Source organism: Rutilus rutilus (genome assembly GCF_951802725.1).
Source record: "Rutilus rutilus genome assembly, chromosome: 1".
NCBI lineage: Eukaryota > Metazoa > Chordata > Actinopteri > Cypriniformes > Leuciscidae > Rutilus > Rutilus rutilus.
This window is the reverse complement of record NC_140209.1, coordinates 35,940,220-35,963,321: the sequence shown is the minus strand read 5'-3', so window position 1 is coordinate 35,963,321 and position 23,102 is coordinate 35,940,220. Positions and strand designations below refer to the sequence as shown.

General features: G+C 39.8%; 1 protein-coding gene across 4 annotated transcripts in view; it reads right to left on the bottom strand.

The window, feature by feature from the left end:
• Positions 1-5,792: 5,792 nt before the first annotated feature.
• elfn1a (extracellular leucine-rich repeat and fibronectin type III domain containing 1a) overlaps positions 5,793-23,102 on the bottom strand; it is a 112,061-nt gene continuing 94,751 nt past the window's right edge. For 3 of the 4 annotated variants that reach the window (XM_084408996.1, XM_084408995.1, XM_084408997.1), the window contains one exon: positions 5,793-10,436. In XM_084408996.1, coding sequence (XP_084265122.1) covers positions 7,638-10,031 — 2,394 coding nt within the window. In that variant the 5' untranslated portion in view covers positions 10,032-10,436 and the 3' untranslated portion in view covers positions 5,793-7,637. Of the gene's footprint in view, positions 10,437-16,964; positions 17,660-23,102 lie in introns of those variants that run through there. The other variant, XM_084408998.1, reaches the window with a different exon arrangement.

The following is a 23,102-nucleotide window of genomic DNA, read 5'->3' as shown; positions in this document are numbered from 1 at the left end:
AACTATGATGAGTTGTGAGTGTTTTGTGTTGTGAGTGCCTCAGCGAGGCTTTGCTGCCATAGGACCGCGTGAGGGAAGAGACCGCTCGTGGCAGACTTTACGAACGGTATCTTTCCAGCCATAATGCTCCAGCTCCCGTGAGCCTCCCATTCCTGCCCGATCTATACAATGATCGAAAAGGCATGGAAGAACCCGTGTTCAGCGTGCATCCATCGCCATCAGCGAGCAAACTATGCTGATGTTGAGGGGATGCGCGAACACGGGTATGTGTCGATGCCTCAACTGACAAGAGGTTTGCGAACTATCTCGCGGTTGGAGAGGCATCGACACTAAGTGCTCTGGCCCTGCCTTTTAAACAAACTTTGTGCTTAAATGGCAGGGCATACGCGATGGCGGGTCTGGCTGGTGATGCCATTCATTCAATGGCTGTGCTGCAAGCATACCACGCTGATCTGCTGAAATATTTGGACCAAGGTTGGGGTCTTTCCCCTGACGCAATGAAAATGAGCTGCACCGCAGCTCTCCGGGCCACCAAACAAACAGCCGCCGTGATCGAACTCGATGGTGGCCAGGGATTGGCATCTGTGGTTGAACTTGGAAAGCCTTTCTTCTCGATGCACCAGTGTCGAAGGCACGCTCGGCTGCATTAAATATTGCATAACACTGCGGTTCGAATCTGCACACTTCTTACACCCCAGGTGCTTCTTGCATCAGCCCTGAGGCTGGACCTGTGATGAGTGATTACTTCAATTTGGAACCCTTCTATAGGTCTGGCGTCAGGTTTGGTAGTAAGTGCGCTCTTTCGAGTTCTTTATGGTGATAGGCTCCATTTTGTGAATGTCGTTTAGGCCATCGCTCTATGGGCAGAAAGTTGACCTCTGTAGGTCTCATCCCTTTACGAGAGTTTTTTAGTAAGGTTGAACAGTAGACCTCGGTTCCCTGTTAAAGTATTAAGGAGTGTGTTAGGTAGGGTTTTTATAGGAGTAAAAATAGGACCCTGAAGTGCCCATATATAGGTAGGCTATGCATACCCTTCCCATAGGTTTCCTCTGATTTAGAGTTGTCAGGCTTATAGTGGGTAGTGCCAATCTGTGGTAGTGAAGAGTGTGGTAGTGATACTTTCCTTATTATACGAAACATTTCTAGTCAGGCCACCATTCATCCGAGCATCAAACAGACATTTCTGCGTGAGAAGGCTTCCTACCTATCGGGAGTTTTTCAACTGAGCTCTGTCAAGCTCCAGATAGAACTACGAAATCAAGTGTTGGCTCTCGGTGGGCCACCTTGATAGCCACCTTATACAAGAGCAGTAGTTCTCCTCTGAACTTCAGACATATAATATTCGTGTGTCGGCCCTCATGGGGCCGCCTCGATATCTGGCTTAGGCTTAGTATCTAGGATTTTTGGTGATGGTCTGTTAACCCTCTGAGGTCTAAGGGCATTTTTTCACTTTTTCTTCGATTTTACATATCTTATTAAATTCACCTTTTAAAGGCAATTACATAACATAATCCCATGTGTTTTATATCAAAATGTGCAGAGAAAACCCAGCTCTTTCTCTGATGAGCTCACCACTTGTCCTAGAGCATTGTCTAAAGAGAGAGAGAGGGATAATTTGGCTCTAAAAGGTGAAAAATATAAGTCCGATTTTTGAAATTCTTCAAATCTCTTGTGGAAACATAACATTACTCATGTGGACGAATTATTTTGGCCCTTGATATGGGTTCCCCAAAGTCTTAGGGTCACAAAAGTAGTGTAATATATGAATAAAATAGTAGCTAATGAATAATAATTGTCTAAAGTGACATTTTGAAAAATCGTTTTTTAGTACAAGTTTTGTCTGTGACTCTACCCTCACCAAATGTTAGAGGGACTGAGATAAAATAGGACTAAAATAACTTCCTACTACATATCAAGCTTTATGGGATGTGTGCAAATGAAAAAGTAGCATTACAACAGGTCTTTCTTTCAAGCAAAACGTTTACTTTGTGAAAAAAGCTCACTACTAACAATATTCACAAAATGTAAAAATTGTCATGTTTTCTTGTCAACTTTGCAACATTTTTTTTTTCAAACCAAAGCTGAACTATATATTAGATATTAGAAATAGTGCTGGTTGATGCTGGGGGGGGGGGGGGGGGGTACGGGACCTCTTGGCTGGCCGGGTTGGTGATGATGGTTGCTGTGTAAGGGCTGGTGGTGACCTGGTGACTGGTGGCAGGCAGGCTGCCTGTGTTACACTGGGCCCTGGTAGCTGTGAATCCTCTCTGAAAAAAACACAAAAACAAATAAGTTAGGACTTGCATTATCAATTTGGCCAAAACATATTGATTCATCACTACAAGAGATAATGTTATTCAAATTGTGAATTGAGGTGAAGAAATATTACATTAGTTATCAAAAGTAGACCACCAAAAACAGCCTACATGCCTACAACGTTACTATTTGTAAGTGTATGTTACCTCAGTTTTACACAAGAAAATAACTTTTACATAAAGTAAACACTTTGCTAAAGGCACAGTCAATTTGTCAAAGTTCAGATACACAAAGCAGTAACGTACAGCGCAGCTTATTTTAGCCAAGATGGTCACAGTTAGTCTAGCACAAAGTGCACCATGCGAACAAGGTTTTTATAAAATAAATATGCTTACCCGTCTTCAACTGGATCTCTTCTGTGATCATAATCCTCATCATCTAAAGTTACATCAGAAGAAAATCCATCAGGCTCGGAAACTCGTTCATCCTCGTCGCTGCTCTCCAAAACCACCGCAAGTACGTCTTTCAATACCAATGTCTTCGCCATTATCTCTCATCGTCTTCTTCTTACTTTTCCTCTTCTTTATATATGTTTTTGCCATGTTTTTTTCGCGGTCTTTTTCTTTCGCGGACTTTTCTACTCTTTCTCTCTCCATGTCAGCTTTGTATTTTCATCACTGTGAGGAGATGGGAGGGTACTTAGGGATTTCAACCGCATCTATTGGTTAGTTTCACACAAAATGCAGACAGGCATCTTGTCTTCCCTCTTGCTCCCTGTGTGAGTCACGTACGATTTCGCGAGAATAAGGACGTTGAAGCTGAGAATCTATCGATTACGGCAAAATCAGAACCATTTATGTGTGCTGCACAATCGCGGAGATATTAATAGAAACATTTAGTAAACATCGAGTTGACGCGCCCGCGCGTCACCCGACCTCAGGGGGTTAAGCATTCTCACCTTGAGCCTCTCAGTATCTGAGTGTAGGTTCCTTAGACCATCAGGAGATTTTATTCCTGTAAATCTTGTTTTTCCTAGTACTAGCCTCCACTTACTACAAGAGTCGTCTGGCCAAGGCCCGTCTTTTGCATTAGGTGTAAATGCCAGTGGTGTAACAGGGTAGATAGCAGCATACTGTAGGTAGCAGGCTACCTTCAAAAAGCCTCCCATGCAGATATCTATGGATGTTGTCAGGTCTTTCTCTCCTGAGAGTAAGAAGCAGTGTGCTCAGGCCTTCGCCCTTTACAGCATCGAGTGTAGTAGCTGGCAGCAAGGCCTTAAGTTAAAATGGATTTTTCTTCTGAGCCCCATTGAATATAATAATTCAAGTCATAAGGTCGAATGCCGTTGGCCACTTACTTAGGCCACCATTCCCTTGGGTTTAGTAGAGAATATAAAATCTGTCTTGTAAAATTACATGATAATAGGCCTCGACCATGATACATCCCCTTGTTAGGATCATTAATTAGAGTACTTGACTACCTATAGCTCATATGTAATCACTTTTTACCACCCAGGCTCAGGTAGAGACAGATTAGTTAGTCCCTCCCATTTGAGATGGTTAAGTATACTCCCTTAGAGCCAAAGCACTGCTCGGGCTGATGCCTGTGACATTCAAAGCTGTAGGCCTTACAGTAGGCCTCCTCAATACTCCGGTAGTGCAAGATTGTACTCTCCTTGCTTTAAAGGGTCGATAACACTTCTGCTGAGTACACTGCCTGTTGGAAATGTTAAATAAGTATTACCAGGGCCCATAGAAATGTCTGTGAGAGCACCTAGGCTTCTGAAGGCTAGCTCTGCTAACATCCTTGCCATCAAGTAGTTAGGCCTTAACAGGCCTCCTTGAAGGCGGCTCCCCTACGAGTTGGAAGCTTAGCATTGCAAAGGCATTAATTATCACATTGCAGGCCCCATGAAGCCTCCCTGATTTTAGCCCAGAGCCTGGTCAATACTTATCAGGTTGAGCATAGTGTTCCAGATTCTATCTGAGGATCGCTCTGTTTGAATACTTAACTCCTTAAGTCCGGAAGGTCGAAGGACTCTCACGAGGCCTCCCTGTTAGAGGCGCCCTCTCTCATTAGGGTCCTTTAGAGTGCCCAGCCTCCACAGAGCTTTGAAGCACTATGTACTACTGAGTGACCTACTGCCTTTAATTGCAGTTTTTCCCTATTGTATTTTGCGAGAGACTCTGTTTAGGAAACAGACTTGGCAAGACTAGGTCAGTAAATTTGACCAGGTTGACCATAAAGGGTTGACTTTATGTTCCCCTCAGAAAGTGACTGGACAGGACTCCTTTCAGACCCCCTGGCGTTTCTGACATTTCTGTCACAAGCCATAATTGGCATGCACTCCCCTCAGTGTGGTGGCATTACAGTATATATCGTTCCCCATAGCGTCATCGACGCAGTGTGAGTTCCCTTTGGAAAGGGAACGTCTAGGTTACGACTGTAACTTCTATTCCCTGAGAACAGGGAACGAGACACTGCGTCGTTTGCCATGCCTCGGGGATGCCTGCTGAATAGTCCCTTCAGAAGATAAGTGAATGACACGTTCTCTAGGTGCGCCTTTTATACTTTCGGGTCATACTAGTAGTGATGTCATAGGCTGTTGCCAGTCAATATCGATTGCAGTGATTGTGACAGCTTTTCAGACACCTGTTGACAAGGAGGGTATTCCCCATAGCGTCACTGACGCAGTGTCAAAGAGAGGTTACAGTCGTAACCCAGACGTTTTAGCACCCCAAGTTCATTAAAACAGAGGTTTTCCTTTAGTTCGATATGGTGTCACTCAGGACCCTTTGAATGAGTTAGTCAAGTGAACCAAGAATAAAAAGGGAAATGCTGCTGCTAAAACTCAGTGATAACTATCACGTCTCAGGGCCTTTGAAATGTCAGTGTTAAGGCTGTTAATAATAACATGCTAATTTAGTGTGTTTAATTATATAAACCAATAATGCAATAAAAAAATAAAAATAAACGTGTCAGTTAATCATGTCTTCGACCTGTATGTAAATTCTTGAGTCGCCAAACCACACTTTCCCACAGAGCAGGAAACAATCTGAATAATTACCAGTTAAAGTTTGTTATGTATTATCTTTTCCTCTTTGTCAGGAGATAAACTGGTTATAGGTAACATTTCGTGTGAATGCTCTTGTGTAATAAACTGGTTCAATTGCAAAAAATGTTCACTGTGGTCTGTACTTTAGGTGTACTTTAGTCAGTGACAGGCTTGTAATGTCTTTTCAATGCTTTCATTTGCCACAATACTATCATGTCTTTGAATTATCTTTATTTGAAGGGCTTTTCTCAGCAAATATTGTAATATGATCAGCACTTCATACAATTATTAATTTGATTTAGATGATTTCAAATCAATCAACAGCCCTTGTGAATATTTATTATTTTATTTTATTTGTATTTTATTTATTTAGTTATTTTTGTGTGAGTGTGTGAGTGTGTTGAGTTTGCGAAGGGGGAAGGGGGGAGGGGGGGGGGGGGGGGGGTGTACAGAGGACTCCAAAGAAAATTTATCATGAGGATCTTGACAGTATGGGTGCCCCCTTTCCTTTATTTCACAGTACTTTGTCTGAAAGCAGGTAACATATTTTTTAAGAAATACAAAATAACACTCATTGTGCTCTTGTTTGTATATGATGCTCTCCGTTCACAGATTTTCCAACATTTCTAAATTGAATGAGATACAGGAGTGCTACACTATGCAATATAAAAACATGTAAGTTACTTGCTAGATTACCTATAAACCTGACAGCTCTCAAAATCTACTGAAATGTATTGTCTTAAAAAAAAAAAAATACAACAGATGAAGACTTTTCAAAAACATCAACACTTAAAGAAAAAAACAAAACAATACAGTTATACAGATAGTTCCAGAAGTTTAAGGCGGTTGAAATAAAGAAAATTGGACAACCCAGTTACTTCCTGTACTTCTCTAAATAGCTGATGTACAACTCCAGTGGCAACAGTTCAGCTGGGTAATTTAGTCTTTCTCACATGCCTCACCTTCCGGATCAGCGCTGATCATCACAAGGTCCGTGCAGTGGCATTCGACATTTACAAAAGCATTTTTACCCGCCAAACAGTAAGAAAGCCTAAAACAAAACTTAACATTTTTTTTTTTCTGATTGATTAAATATTTTTGACAGAAATGACAAATGCATGAAACTGAAAAGAAGTATGAATATCAAAACACAGCATACAGCATGAAAAATGGGGATTATGTGGTTGTAAAAAATTACAAAGAAATTACAGCTGAAAAGGCTGCTTAATGTATGTAATACATTCATCCATAGGGCTGTTGGCTCGAGACTGGTGGAAACATCTGCAGAAAAATGTGTGATGAGCTGCCACCCAAGCACTTTGGTTCACGATCAGATAACCCCTCACTACTATTAGGCATCGTAAGGTAAAAAGCAGAAGTGCATGTTTTGTGGAGCGATTCACTGGTAAACAAACCAAACATAACTACTGAATGTGTATCAAAATGTTCTACTTCTCCAATGCTTTTCATTTTCTTCCACTTTGACACTGCAGTCTTGTATGCAGATGTTTTCTCTACACCATCCCAACCAAACGGATTTACATTGTGGTTATGATACACAAATGTAACATAAAATAAGCCTTTGTGTAATATTGTGTGGTCTGATCAGTGGCATGGATTAAAAAGAAAATTGGCAAAGCAGGGTAGCGTAAACTGTGGCCTAAAGGAAAATATGCCATTTCATTGACCAGTGCAATGTTTATCCATCAGGACGGTAAACATTCATTTAAAGACAGATAATATCACTGGAGCTAACTCCGAAATCCATGGTCTAAACCTGAATCATACACATCATTGTTTTTTTTTTTTTTTTTTTTTTTTTTTTTAACAGCAAACGTTGCAAATATAGAAACAGTATCTGTACATAGTTCAATTGTATTTAGAACAAACTCAAATATTGGGAGAAAAAAGGTCCATAAATTACAGTGGTCCTGCAGAAGAAATACTAAGATTTCAGAAGATGTCTGTCACTGTTGGGTTCTTTTAGTCTCACAGTACACAACAGCAAATCCACTGTCACAGGACTTGGCCATGCGGTAATCAAATACTAAAAATCTATTTCAACATATATATATATATATATATATATATATATAATTTTTTCTTTTTTTTAAATATATATATATATTTGCAATATATTCTCCTCTTGTTGCTTTAAGTAACATCTTTTAATTTTGGTACACAAACCTCTTTCCCTAAGTTGAAATTCACAGAAGTGTAATATTTATCCGTTAGAATGTGATTTCACAAGATTAAGGATTCATTCTGGTCCTGTTCTTTGTGGTCCATCGGAAATGGAAAAGACACAGACAAACACTTAAGTAGATTAAGATTTATGTTGGGCCGACACTCCCTTCCAGTAATCTAGAATGTCATGCAGGTCTTCATCCTTAGCAAACTGCACTTTTTTCCTCAGAGCGTGGCCCGCAGCCATGTACTCATCATCTTTGTGTCGCTTGCGATGGAGTTTAAAGCGCTCCCAGATGCTGTGCGATGGTTTGCAGTAGTACTCGGGACTAGATGAGTAACTGAGATTGTGGTACTGGGGAGAGAGCTGTGAGTAAGCCAAGTCTCTGGCCCGAGGCCGCGTAAGGGGCTCCAAGATGGAGGTTTTCCGGCTGTCCGGTCCTTCCAGCTCCTCAATTTGGTGGGAGTCTGGGTAGGAGTGCCGATGCTCGCTATACTGACGGATCTTCTCTGCCTCTGCCCTTAGTATTGCAGCTGCGGGTGTGATGGTCAGGATAGTCTCCCCTGTGGGTGAAGTCTTCTCTATGTACTTGGACTCTGACTTGTACGAGGCCTCTGAACGGTAAGGCCTCGGGCTCCGCATCGGACCACCAGTGGCTGTACTCGGACGCTTTGGAGAAGCATCTGATCCGTGATGTCTTTGTAAAGAGTGGTGGTAGCTGTCCTTGTAGACAGGTGACAGGAAGCCAGACTTGCTCTGAGGCTGCTCTGAGATCAGTACCAACTGAGGTTCAGCTGTTGACACAGCACCAGATTTCACCCCTTGGAAGGAGGTTGACTCTGATTTGAGAGCATCTATGCAATTGTTAATAATCTGGTTGACCTTGTCCACCTCCTTCGCGATTGTTGAGATTTCGGCAACCGAGCCTTGGCTGTTGCCAGGCATGGACATCTCACATTCCCTTCGATCTTGGTGCTCCCCTGTTCTCACTTCCATGTAATTCCCTTTGGCCATTTTCGGAGTTTCACTGATGTCTTGTAGTTTGTATTGCTCCATTTCACTGCCGGAGGGTAGATATGGCATGCGGGTCATGCTTTCCCCAGCCATCATTTGCTTTTGAGACATCCTGGATATTGTTCCGCCCTCCAGTTCACCACCGTATTTAAGCTCAATTATGTTCTTCTTTAAACTACCTGCCTTTTTGTGCTTTTCATCCTGTTGTCTCTTTTTTCGCAGGCAATAATACACAATCCCTAAAACAATTACCATACTGAAAAGACATCCTAAGATAGTCATTATGTAGTGAGTGGCTGTTGCATTATTAACTACTCGCTCTTTTCCATTCCTAGGCCCAGTGGACAGTGTCAGACAAGTATGATTGAAACGCAACGAGTTTCTTATGGAAGCCACACAGTAGGTATAATCAGTGTTTGGTTTCAGGTTTTTCAGTTCAATGTCCTCCTTCTGTCGCTTCAGATTCTGTATGTCAGTGAAAAAGCTGTTGTTGTACAGGACAAGGATGTACATCTTCTTGTAGGGGTAAGGGATCTGAACAGTGATTACTGCATTTGTGTGAGACACTTGCTTGAGTTTCATGACTGGTTTCACATCCAAGTCTATGTAAGTGGGACTGATGCTGATTTCCTCCGGCTCGGTCCCTGAGGGACAGTCTTCTAGCCCACACGGTGTTGAGTCCGGAGGGAAAGTAGTGGTCTCGGGAGGCACAGGGATGTACGGAGTCACGTAGTCCTCCGTGCACACAGTGGACAGTATATGCAGAGCATTCCGGTATGTGGGATTGTTCGGATTCTGGCTTAGTAGACTGTAGCCCGAGACTCCTACAGGAGAATCGCACACCATCCGTTCACTTGTCCTGTTGGGAAAGACAGAGAGCCACTTAACAAACCCCAAGAGCTCACAGGAGCAGTTGAAAGGGTTGGTGTAGAGTTCACAGGTGGTCAGCTTAGTCAGGCTGGTAAAGGTGGACCCATCTAGCACCTGGATGCGGTTCATGGAAAGGTCAATGTTTTCTATGTTTGGGCACTCCCAAAAGGCATTGGGTGTTACAGTCTCAATCAGGTTGGCCTGGAGGTAGAGGTACTGCAGCTTGCCCAAACCCCTGAGAATCCCTTCAGTCAAGTTACGCAACTTATTGAAGCCCAACTGGAGAACCTGCAAATTGAACTGGGCTGAAAAAGCCCCATCCTCAATGTAATTAATCTCATTCTTGGTCAGATTCAGGTATGTGAGGTTGGTAAAGCGGCTAAGGGCAGAGTAGTGGATGCTCTTGATCTTGTTTTCATTCAACCGAAGGTCCACTATGGTGCTGTTGATATGCTGAGGGATGGCCTCATAGGGTGGCTGGTTTTGGCTGCAAATGGCCAGCCATACAAAGCCCTTTTCGCCCTCTATGAGCCAGCAATCCCCCCTCACTCCACCTATGTGAGTCAGAAAGATTATGGCCACAGACCAGAAGAAGGCACTCTTCACCATGCCTCCATTACAAGCTCCTGATGCCCTCCTGGAAGCCATGAGCGATGCCAGTTGGTAGCAGCTTGGGGTAACACTTGAGTTTGAACTAGGCCGGATGGAGCCTCACAGTATTTGAGCAGGGTAATAAACCCTTTCCCTTTAGCCAAGGGACAAAAATGTTCAGTCTCTGGTCCAGAGAATTATTTCACATGAGTTGGGTGTTTCTGCACTGATATATCAGCCCCTTATTAAACCCGCTGACCATAGCTTATTCCTTTACAGGTTAAGTCTCCAATGGAGAAGTCTTCACGCTAGTGGAGTGCTAGAGCTGGGTCTTAGTGTTTCACCAATTCAAAATGGCCTGTGCTTATTTCCCCAGGGTAGAGCATTGTTGATGGCTTTCATCCTCTTGTCTTTTCTTCTCTTCCACCATTTTAGTCTCATTTATGGGCCCAGAGGTACACCCTGGATAAGAAAAAGAAAAGAAAAAGAAAGCATTGACTGACGCTCACAAAGTCTTTAAATTAGAAAAGCAATATTCGAAATACAGTTCAACATGGGGCAGCAGTGAAGACGTTTCATACTATACAAGAGTGTGCAACCTAATACAGCTCAAAGGAATAATTCAAATCATCCCATTGTATTTATTTCCCTGACGCCTCACTCATATGTCCGTGGACCTATGGAAGATAAATTAACTTTGCTAGTTGACCATCAATTTATTTTGCACACAATTTTCCTTCCCTTCAGTTCCTGTGACATACTGCTATTATTGGCCAATTTCCACCTGACAGATAAAAGAAAACAAAAGTGTCCCTGGTCTCCCTCCATTAACTCTGAAACCATCAAAATGCGCAGAACCAATATTTGGGGGATGAAACAAATCAATTTCACTTTGTCCTTTAAAATGTTCACGTGAAAACAACCAGTCGTTCTTGAGACCAGTTTTTCAAAAATTTTAAAAATTTTACTAGATTTGGGCAAAAAATACACATAATCAATTACTAAATAATTTCATCATATAAAAAAAAAATAACACTGTGGGTGAGAGAAATTCTGTATTTCACAAGCTGCTTTGCCTCTAAAGTTTTCTCAAGCTTTTTCTTGATACTCATTTATTTTTTAAATGAAATACCCAGCTATGGAGACAGAAGGAAATCACATGGGAATAGTATTTCTTTGAAAGACACTGCCCTCACAGAGAGAAGGTACGTTCCCTGGGTGGCAGAGGCAAGAGGGAGCTTCAGTTCACAGTCATCCCTGGCAGTCTTTGAAACTACATTGAGACAGCTGTAAGCAATGTTGGCTGTATCGCAAATCATTTTGTGAGTTAATAGAGGATGGGAACGGGTTTGAAAGTAAAGGCTTTTCTTTCCGCTGCACTCCTTCTCCTAACACTCAATATATTGTCCTGTAACTAATGACCACTTTGTCCCCTATCACAGCAATGTCAGGTAATGTGCATGCTACCTACATTATCCATATAATATGGATAAAACTGTGTTAAAAAAAGAACACAACAATGGCAGCACAAAATGAAAGTTTCATTCATTCATTATTGCACTCTGTATCCTTAAAGCTGGTGCAAGCTCCTTAAACCTCTTCGCTAGATGGAGGAATTATGAGTAAAGACTTGCACAATATTGAGTTCTTTACAGTGATTTCAACTGCACTAAAAACTCATTCTAATTACACTGTCTGATTGGTCCGCCGTAAGCCGTAACTTCAGCAGCTTTTTGCCCTGTGGAAGCCACAATGACTGGAAGAGAGGGAGCACACTGATTTTACACAAGCCATATATTAGTGAATTATGCAAGAAGGGCATGCTTTCACTGAAGAGGAAAGAAGCATACTGTAGATGGACACGGTTCATAAAACTCCCTATGGAAGGCAGTGGATCAAAGCTGGGATTTCACTGGACTTTGCCTGGGTTCCTCCTAATTGATGTGTTAGATTGTCTATGAGTTAAGATGGTGTAAACCACATGGCGCTGGTGTAAACCACAAATTACATGTCATGCATCTGATGAAATCTATTTTAATCAGAGTCTCAACTAAGCATTTAGAGAGATCCAAAGGTCTGAGAACACATTGAAAATATGGGTTTTAGGATTTAAGAAACAAAAGTTTCATTTGTGTGTGTGTGTGTGTGCGTGCGTGTTTCACAAAGAAAAAGACTGCATGTGGTTATTTATAGAAATATGCATTTACACATGACAAATACACCCGCATTTTCCCTTTGAGACTTGCAAGATTCTCTGTCTGCCACTGAAAAAATTACATTCATGACAAACAAAGTAACACTGAAGTCATTTGTTTTTGAGAAATACTTCCAGTTTCATCAGACTGAGAGAGATCATTTTCATAATCTGCAAACAAATATACATTTAAAACAAAGTGGTACAAATGTAACATTCAAACATGAATTTACCTGTTCATAAATTCCAGAATAATCATTTTCATACCATCATAGAAATTTAAATGCAAAACTTTCAGTCACTTAATAAATATAACTTGCAGTCACTAAAATATATTGCTGTAAGTAATTTTAATTCAATTTATTTTGTGTTATTTTATTGATAGTTAGCCCTAATTTTAATTTAGCAATGTCCATGAACCGAAGCAAACATAATCATATCCCATTTCTTTTAACAACTTTTTTCCTGCCACTAAACTGCCACAACGCAATCAAATACTCCTCGTGTGGTTTTAAATTCAAAATTCTAGAATATGTCGGTGAGAAATTTCACGCAACCCCATTACAAAGATATTTGTGGATATATTTTCATGGTGTTCACACTCTTAGATTTGTGAAAAGCAACCAGGCCTCTGTAAAATAGTATATTAACATTCGGGGAGGGTGATGTAATTGGAAAGTTTCAAAAAACATAAGCCGTCCCCCAGAGAGCTCCTATTATTTGCTGAAGCTCAGCACTTCTGCTCTGAGGTGTGTGTGTGTTCATGAGTACCACGGCACGCACCCACCTCGCCTGCTCACAGCCCATATTTTTCTCTGCCGACTGTTAGGACAGTGACAGGACAGGCAGGCGATGGGCTGATAGACAGCTTCATCATGCCACACTGCTTTCTGGATGGTTTAATCCTCAGGCCGTGCCGCTGCCTGCTTTCAGCTGCCCTGTGCAAACAGATATCCTGCTGTCCAGAATGGCAGCTGCTGACACGAGATCCCCCAGTGTCACGGACAGGTGCAGAGGCAGGAACCTTAGCAGGTGGATATATTGGTGAATGGAGATCAGAATGACAGCTCATGGTAATGGTGGCCACAGCACCAATCGACTAGATCCATCAATGACACTTGAAGGTCAGAGGTCATCTTCTTAGTCAGTTGACCTTTCTCTGTTTGATTTGTCTTTTTTTCAGACCTGCAAGCTGTTGTCTACGTTAATGAAGTCAGACATTAAAATGACTAGCAACAGGACAAGGCAGATGTGCACTCACTAACTTTTAGCATAGGATGCATTGTTCTGTAATTTGAAAACATTGCACAAGGGTTTTCTTTTATTCCCAAAATAAACCTTTGTCCCTGGTTTCCTGTGTAGCACCTATGGTGTTTGTTTTGGTGTGTCAGACTCAAATCTGTTTGTAGTCTGATGAGCACAAAAACATGAAATCAGAAAATTCGCCACATGATTTTTACAAACATTCAGTGTCACATGATCCTTCAGAAATTTTTGCAATATGCTGATTCGGTACTCAATATATATTTAATATTTTACTATCATTGTTGAAAACAGTTGTGCTGCTTAATATTTGTGTGGAAAACATTGTTTTTTGTTTGTCTTGTTTTTTACATACATGAATAGGAGGTTCAAAAGAGCATTTATTTGAAATAGAATTAATTGCAACTTTATCAATGCTATACTGCCACTTTTGTTCAATGTAATGTGTCCTTACAAAATAAAGGTATTAATTTCTTAAAAAAAGACCCAAACTTTTGAATACTGGTGTTCATCATTTCTTTAACATCTGACGTAGATACACCAGATTTTAGCAACACTCTCTGAACAAACAGATCAGATTTCATTTCTTACACAATAATTGAATGCAAACAGTTAATCCTAAAGTTTTGATTTGAAAAACATATGTATGTGCAGTTTGATCAAAGCCTTCTGCCCCAATTGCTCTATTGGCTCTTTGTCGACTAGTTGTGGATCACATGACTTCAGTTGCCCTTGTTCCATACATGGTAATAGCTGGAGGAAAATTCCTGTCCACAAACTCTCCTAGTGCAGCTGCATTACATTAGTCTTGTAGTAAACTGTAACGGCCAAATTTTGGAGTAGCATAAAAGTTAAAATAAAGTGAACCTAGAGGGCAATGCATTCACAAAGCATATTATAAACACATCTGTGATGGCCTATTCATTTCATTTAGAGTTAATTTAGAGTCTTCACATACAAGCTGCAATTCGTGCCAACCACCCTGAAACTAATGAAGTAGCACCCAGAGGCTTATAGAAACTAAAGCGAATTCGACATGACTGTTTTTGAATTGTTAATGACAACATAAGCAACATATGTAGCAATGGAGATATCCACACTTGCGTTTCTCACCCACATCATCTCAGCTGTGCGGACAATCTTCAATGTAGAGCTTGTATAATCAGCAATGTAAGTTGAACACTTAAAGTTGGGTCATTAACACTTAACAATAGCAATAGCCGTGTTTCCACTGTCGGGCCAAAAGCGAGCGTGCTAGTGCCTGCCAGGGCCAGTTTCGTTTCCACTGTCACTTCCGGGGCTTGATCGGGCCTGATCAGGGCTTTCTCGGGGCCAACGGCCAGGGGGTTTTGGCCTGCCGAATTCCTTTGTCCAAAGCAGGCCAACTGGGTCTTGAGGAATGGTCATGAACAAAGGCGGAGTTTACCTGAGTCATGAGAGGTTCAACACCTCTGTTCATTTCCTATGTTTTCATACAAAGCTACCAGCTGACCTTAACATTTAAGCCATTTAAAAAAAGAATTCAGCTCAAAAGACACTTTCAGACACAATGCAGAGAGTGTTTGAAATAACTACAGACAGGGATTCTGATCACCATATGAGGCAAAAATATATTTATATGCAATGCTAAAGGCTACTTACTATATGCTGACCAGTGAGATAATAAATACACATGTTATAATGGAAAATACCAGAGATAATTGTGTATATATTTGGTTTAATGTTTCATCTGTCTCTTCCCTGTGCCTTTGTTGATGCCGGACTTAAACTTTGTCTGTGTCCAAAATCGCCCCCCATACCCTTAAATGGGCACTGTTTGAGGAGACAGCCATTTGTAGTGAAACCATAGTGAAACCATAGTGGACGTCATCGAGTGCCTAAAACAGCATGTTTGAATCAATTAATTTTTGATCCATTTCAGAGAGCCAGTGGGAGTGAAATCTTGACATCAGAATGAGGCCTAAGGGAGGGATTATATGAAATTGTTATTCAGTGTCGGCTGGGTTTGAGTTTGGAATTAACTTTGGTTTACCAACAATGCACATTTCTATCCTAAACTCAAACATTGTGCCAATCATTACTGCTTCCCTACCCACAAATTTGTGCCCTCTCATCGCTCTGTTCTGCATGTTCATCCACACATATTAATGACTCTCGCTCTGCATATGCCATTAGTGGCTGCTGGCAGGCAGGGTTAGAGAAATTCACTTTGTTTTCAGGGGTGCCTGAGGAGGGGCACGGACAGCCATGTGTTGAGAGCTGCTTGGCATCAGCTATTGGATGGATGTGAAATTGGTTGGCCTGAAAAACCTGTCTGGATGTGGCCAGAGCTTCTCACATCAGTAATGGTGCTATGCAGTGACATGACCATAGTTTGGGTTGGAACAGTTTTTGATATGGATCCTGAGTCTCTCAGAACAGATGCCTCCCATACAAACAGGAAGAATGGGGGACAGGGAGAAAAAAAATCACTTACGGTCTTAAAGGGATAGTTCAGCCAAAAAAGAAAACGTTGGCAGGGAAAGAGTTAATAACATATCTAAAGTGGACCATCAAAATAAAGTGTTAGCGAATTCTGTAAAATGCATGTTTAGAGGGACATGAGGGTGAGTAAATAATGAATTTATAAAATTCAGATTTTTTATAAAAAACTGATTCAGAGAATGACAAACCTACTTCGAATATTGCACATTCTGATTAATCACTGGCGCTTATAATTATAAACTATGGAATTCATAATTCTTCCAGACTCCCACTGATGCTCATAAGAACAAAAGTATCTTTAAAGTTGTACTGCTTATAAAACGCATCAAACCAAAGAAAAACACATGGGCCAATCTCTCACATAAACGGGTTTAGACTATATATGAATCTGAATTCCTGCAATCTCCAAATATCAAAAGCACAATCACCAAAACCATATAATGTGTGTGTCCTCTGTTGCCAGTTGCATAAACTGCTTAGATCAGTCTTGCAAGTTAGTCATCTTTTTTTTGACGATTAGTTATAACTTTTTAAAATCAGTTACAAAAAAAAGTAACACAGTTTCATTTAAATCGAAAAAGTAAGGCTGATCTTGTTTTACTGCTAGTTGGTCAATCTAGTTCTTAAGACACATGTCTTAACATAGTGGCTAAGTTTATGCAACTGTCTTACCATTGGGAATTATGAGTGGAAAGAATGCGTTTGTGAACCCTTTGAAAATATCTGGATTTCTGTATTGATTACTCATAAAATCTGTCCAGATTTTAATTTGACAAACGATTATACACAAACACAATTTGACTAAACTAATAACACCCAAACAAATCTTTGTGCTGCTCTGTAATGTACTTATAAGGTCATATGAACGCTTTTGGGATGGAGGCATAATTAGGGTGACTGGCTGCCCATTTTGTGGGACAGTCCCAAAATTGGGAGCTTTGTGCCACATCCCACAAGACTTAAGCTTCCCTGAAATCACAATATCACAATAAGAAATATAATACAAAAAATGCAATCATGATCTAGCTACAGTAGAGCGGGTAAATTACCAACGCATTCGTAGAGAAGGATTTTTTCCGCTGATGACGACTGGACGAAGTAAAGGAACCAGTGTGGATCTCATCAAAACTCGTGAAATACAGCTACACCAGCCATGACTTCATCTAGACACATACTGGATAAGAACATCCTGATCAATCCTGTCAGATAAAAAAAATAAAATAAAAAAAGCAAGTTCAAGATGCATTGAATCCGGTAAAATGAAACAAAAGAAAATAAACAGGTCGTTACTTAAGGAAATTTGTATTAGTATTAGTGCTGTCAAATTTATTAATCGCGTCTAACATAAAAGTTTGTGTTTATATAATATATGTGTGTGTTTATATTATAAATATACATACACACAGACACAAAACACACACACACACACACACACATATAAATATACATAAATAAATATAATATAAACACACTTTTATGTTAGATGCGATTAATCTTAAATTTTTAGCTACTAGGTCCTGTAAAGTAAATTCCACTGTATCACTCAAACCTGGGCAAACTGAGTCACAGAGCTGGTCACAATTAACAAAGCTTTAAAACGTTATCATCCAACATGATGGTAAATAGGCCTTCTAACTAATGTAAATCAATATTTAAATAGTATAATAGTAGTACATTTATCTCTCACACACGTGTCCTGTATTGTTCCATAAAATCCCATATACTGTCCTGCAACAGAGCAATAACCACCCTACGCATGATTCATTCTAACAAATCATATTTGTATTTTAACATATTTGTCAGCAAGGCTTTGTGTGACTTTATTTAAAAGGCAGGACACCTGTGCGACCCACACTTCCAATCTCATCTCCTGAACTGATTTTTTTTTCCTGAAGGTAAAAGCTTCCATGTAAAGATCTTTAGTTTTCTTTTGTACTGGTTTCCTATGTTCCCTAAAGAAATATTTTTGCCAAATGGTTTTTGTTATTGAATAAGTGCTGGGACGGAAGACAGGGGCTCTGAGAACTAATAGTTTTTTTTTTTTTTCTGTTCCTTCTCTACCTTAGACAGGGGAGTTCATAACAGTCTTCAACAAAATTGTTATAAAGTACAACTGTTTATGTCTTACTAGTCAAATTGTGTTTGTTTACTAACACAATGTATAATTGTGACTAATAAAATCAGACCACATCTTATGAGTAATCAATACAGATATCTACAAAAAAATATATATGTATCAAAGGCTCCACAGTAAGTCAGACTCACAACTATATCCATTGGGATTAAACACCACCAAACTGCGACACTGGAATCATTGCTCACACCTTCGTCCCCTCCTCTTCATCATCATCGTTATTTTTACCATTACCATTTTAGGTAATTTAGGATATCTAGGGAAAAAAAATGACTAGTGGAGGGCTCAATCAGGAATACCGGGATGATCTTAAAGCAATACAGTTCCTCCGCAGCTTAGTCTCCAACTGAGCATGAAAAGAGAACAGAGGCAAATTATATCGGCACTTTACTCTATCCTTTACAAAAACTTTACCTACCAAACTCAAATGTCCATGAAATGAATATGAGAAATCCATCAGTGGAAAAATGTGAAGTAGGATGACTGATGGCTTTAATGGGCATAAGAAAACAGACTCCATCCTGCGGTCCATTCTCCCAAGTCTGTGACCTTTAAAGCAACAAAATGGCAAAGGCCAAGAGCGTGCATAACCTCAGCCAGCAGGATGCGGAGGCCTTTAGGTCTCTAGGTAAGTTCTGGTTAAACCAATAGAGACTGGGCTCAGTAATATAACATAAACATGCTGTTTGTCCAGCCTGACTCACTCCAGTTAGACTGATTTTACTGCAAAGTGTCTGCATTCATTACAGATGAGCCACATAACTTGTTAGAGTCAACACTGAAGTGTTTGCAATGAAGAAAAAAAAAAAAAAAAAAAAAAACCTGATCTGCATAAGCCATCATTTATAAAAAATAAATAAATAATTATTCGTGTTTTTGCTTGCATTTGGCCCTAAGCTCCTTAAAAACATACTGAATCTCTTGCAAATATTAATATAAATGATTCCATTAACAACATGAGGCATGTGTTGTTGAGGAAGCCTGTACTCCACACTTAAATGAGCTACATAAACAAATGGTAATAGTGTCTGTAGGGAACCTTCTTAGCTCTGCTTTCTCCTCTGTCCATTCCTCATTAATAGCCTGAGTCTCCATGGTCCAGCAGAGGCCATGTGTGCTATAGGCCAGAACAGTCAGGGTCTTCAAGCCAGACGGAGCCTCCTCTGGGAGCGCACAGCTGCTCCCTGGTCTGGGTGACATTTCGCACTGGCGAGCATGCAGAGCAGTGATGGCTTTTTCTGTTGTTTCCTGTGCAAAACCTAATGAGACGGCAGTAGATGAACTCAAAGGTTTTTACCACACATTAAGCACTTGTGAAATGTTCCTTGTTCTGGCCATTTGAAATTGTGTGGTATAATTTCATTAGGAAAGAAAATGAAAATGAAAATGAAAATGAAAAGAAAGGAGAGATTTCTTTAATATCTCAGTCGTTTCTCCTAGACTGCAATGCAATTAAAGGAAGGGACTTGAGCTAAGTTTGCAATCAAGTCAAGATTCAAATCAAGATTTCAATATGAAACATTTCTCAGATTTTGATTTACACTACCATTCTAAAGGTTTAAAGTTTTTGAAAGAACTATCTTATGCACACCGAGACTGCTTTTGTTTGATTAGAAATACAGTAAAAATGGTAATATCGTGAATTATTACTGTCATTTAAATATCATTTTTTTCTGTTTAAATAACTATGAAATGTGATTCATTCCTATGATGCAAAGGCATCATTACTCCAGTCTTCAGTGTCACATGGTCCTTCAGAAATCATTATAATATGATGATTTGATGCTCAAGAAACATTTCTGATTATTATTCATGTAGAAAATAGGTGTATAGTATTTTTATTCAAAGTAAACAATAAGGTACTCGAGGCTGTGCTGTATCGTGAATAAGTCACGGCTGAAGCACTAGCCACCAGTACCCTTTTGCTTTTATAAAACGGTTACCACACAATACAAATATTAAAGCCAATAAAATCAATGCAACTTTCATGAAGTAAAATCACCTAAAGCCTTCCTTCCACAGGAAAAAATAGTCCCTGACCGTGAACAGCAACTGAAGGTACATTATTTTGTCATTGGATGGCGACAAAGACCGTCTTTATGAGTGAGTCAGTCAATTGAAAAGATTTTTATATTGAAAGGACTGAAACTTGTTGTGAACACGGAGAAGCAAGACACAACAGACAATGACTAGCGTGTCAGGGCATGGTAAAATCCCTTAACTGTTCGAAGGACAATCGCAGCAGATTTTTCATTACGAATATAGGACTGACCTGAAGGAAAATGCTATATCTTCTGTAAATGCAGGTACACTCACTTACTCTATCTCTGACAATACTCTATAAGCTTCTATGAACAATATCAGTGAGAACATGTTTATGTTGCTAAGAGTGGTTGCTAGGGGTGTTGTGTAGTGATACATAGATAGAACTGTTGGGTAAAGCGCTCATAGCCATATTTTATTGTGAATAAAACACAGCTTTTCACCAGTCAGACTGGAACCAAAGACTATAGAATAACACAAGACGTGTCACTCGTATTGTTTTGAATGGGGAAAAGTGCAACGCTCAAAATGGCGGAATAAGAAAGAGATTCTAAATATTCTAAATACCTTCTAAATAAGAGCCAATCGCCGACAAAGTCATCACTTCCTTGTATATGTGAAGACTTTTAAAATGTAATTTCTCGTTTCATAACTGAATGGTAAATAAGAGCTAGAGAGACTGATGAAGAAATTTTTGAATTTTATTTTATTAGTAAGCCTATTGTAATAAATTACCCTGTAAATTACAGTAAATTACCCTGAAAACCAATTGTCCGGGAAGAAATATTTTAGTTCATTTTGAAATCTCTGACTTGATTGCAGACTGAGAAGAATGAAGGCAGACTTTAAAGGGGTGGTTGATTATGATTTCACTTTTCCAACTTTAGTTAGTGTGTAATGTTGCTGTTTGAGCATAAACAACATCTACAAAGTAACAACGCTCAAAGTTCAAAGCAAAGGGAGATATTTTCTTTTAAAGAAATCACTTTTTAAGGACTACAACAAACGGCTGGTAGGGACTACACAACATTCCTCCCGGGTTGGTGACCCTAACATTTACATAAACCCCGCCCCCAGAACACGATTTATAGATTATCAAGACAGAATATGCTAATGACTAGAAGATAACTAGCTACATCAATTCGTCAACTAACCATTCAGAAATGTTGTCTACATGTTGTCACTTCTTGAGTCTCTCTATCTTTGTCTGACTCCGGTTTGAACATAAAAGGCTGAACGTTTTTGAAATTTTCAGTGCATGTCTGTGTGAGTGGAAGCTGTTGAAGCTCCGCCCTCTGTTCCGGGAGCAGCAGCTCATTTGCATTTAAAGGGACACACACAAAAACAGTGCGTTTTTTGCTCACCCTCAAAAAGTGATAATTTTAACATGCCATATTAAAATATCAGTGGGGTATTTTGAGCTAAAACTTCATATACACACTGAAGGGACATCAAAGACTTATTTTACATCTTGTGAAAAGGGCATTATACCACCCCTTTAAGACAACTGTTGCCATATACGAACACATACAGTATAGTGTAAAATCGCAGGTACAGGGTTTCCGCGGGGTTGTAAAAGGTAGTAAAAGGTAGTAAATTAAATTATGCCAAATTAAGGCCAGTAAAAAGTAGTAAAAAGTAGTAGGGTAGAGTGGGGGAAAACGCCCCCCTTAAGGAAAATGTGACATTACAGTGAAACAAAACATAAATGTGACTAGAATTGCCATCCCGGTTTTGAGTGACTATGGCAGGAGTTATTCACCAAATATTAAAATTGCTCAGCCTTCATAATTAATTAGTATTTCCACTGAAAATATTTTTGTACAAAGGGGGCGTTTTGCCCCAGCGGTGGGGTAAAACGCCCCCCAAGGTGGGGTAAAATGCCCCCTTTCTTACCAACCAGTTTGCTTCATAGATAAACAGCAAAATTAACAGACAATAGTTTTTAATCTCTAAAGGTAAAAGGCAAGTAATGTATCAACATGTATATATATTAATATTTATTTCAGAAATGTTCAAAATAGGCAAAATTAACTACCTTCCATCAGTGAGCTAACTGTGCTAGCAAGCTAGCTAGTTAATGCTCACTTGAGGTATTTTTTTCATGTTTTGTTCAAATATTTAGATTTTACCACCTAGTTATACTGCATTAAGTGTAAAACAAAGGATTTGATAGACAGAAATATTTTATTATAGTAATTATGATAGAGAAACTATGCCCCCAGGGGGGGGCGTTTTACCCCTCGGCGTAGGGGGCGTTTTACCCCACAAGCTATGAGTTTTTTTAAATAATGTTTAATTTTTAAAATATAATTATATTCCTTATAAATAATATATGATCTCAAACTACAGACTTCACTATTCATCTATCATACATCACTGTGATATCCTGCAGAACAATATTCTCTTAAACACTTATTTACTAATATCTGAAAATTATAGCATTTACCATGTAATCCTCTTCTCTTCAAATGTGTCGCTGGTGTCAGCTTATCCATAGAGATTTGTATATCCCCGTTATCAACGTAGTGCATAGCAACAGTAAAAACCTATATTGACTACTTTTAGTGGTTATTTTGGGAAAAACAGGTGGGGGGCGTTTTACCCCAGGGGGGCGTTTTCCCCCACTCTACCCTAAACGTCATCTGACGAGGTAGTAAATTTTCGAAGCCCCATCTAACTGGGTCTATATGGTTTTCAATTAGGGTAACTTATGTGTGCAGGCCTATTCCCTTACTAAACTTCCATGAATTTATTTTTATTTTGAGTCGGACCCAAAGACAGGGAAAAGAAAGGTCGGACCTGAGTGAACGGAATGACGTCACGCGATGTTGGGCGGTTCAAGCTGGTACCTTAGCTTGGCGGTAAATTTTTCATCACCACCTCAATATATGAGTTTCCATTTTTCGATATATTTTTGAAATGCGATATGGAATTAGACCATATCGCATATATCGATATAGTTCAAACTTGCGCTGTGATCCTTGCTCCCCGCGTCCCCGCCCCTCCT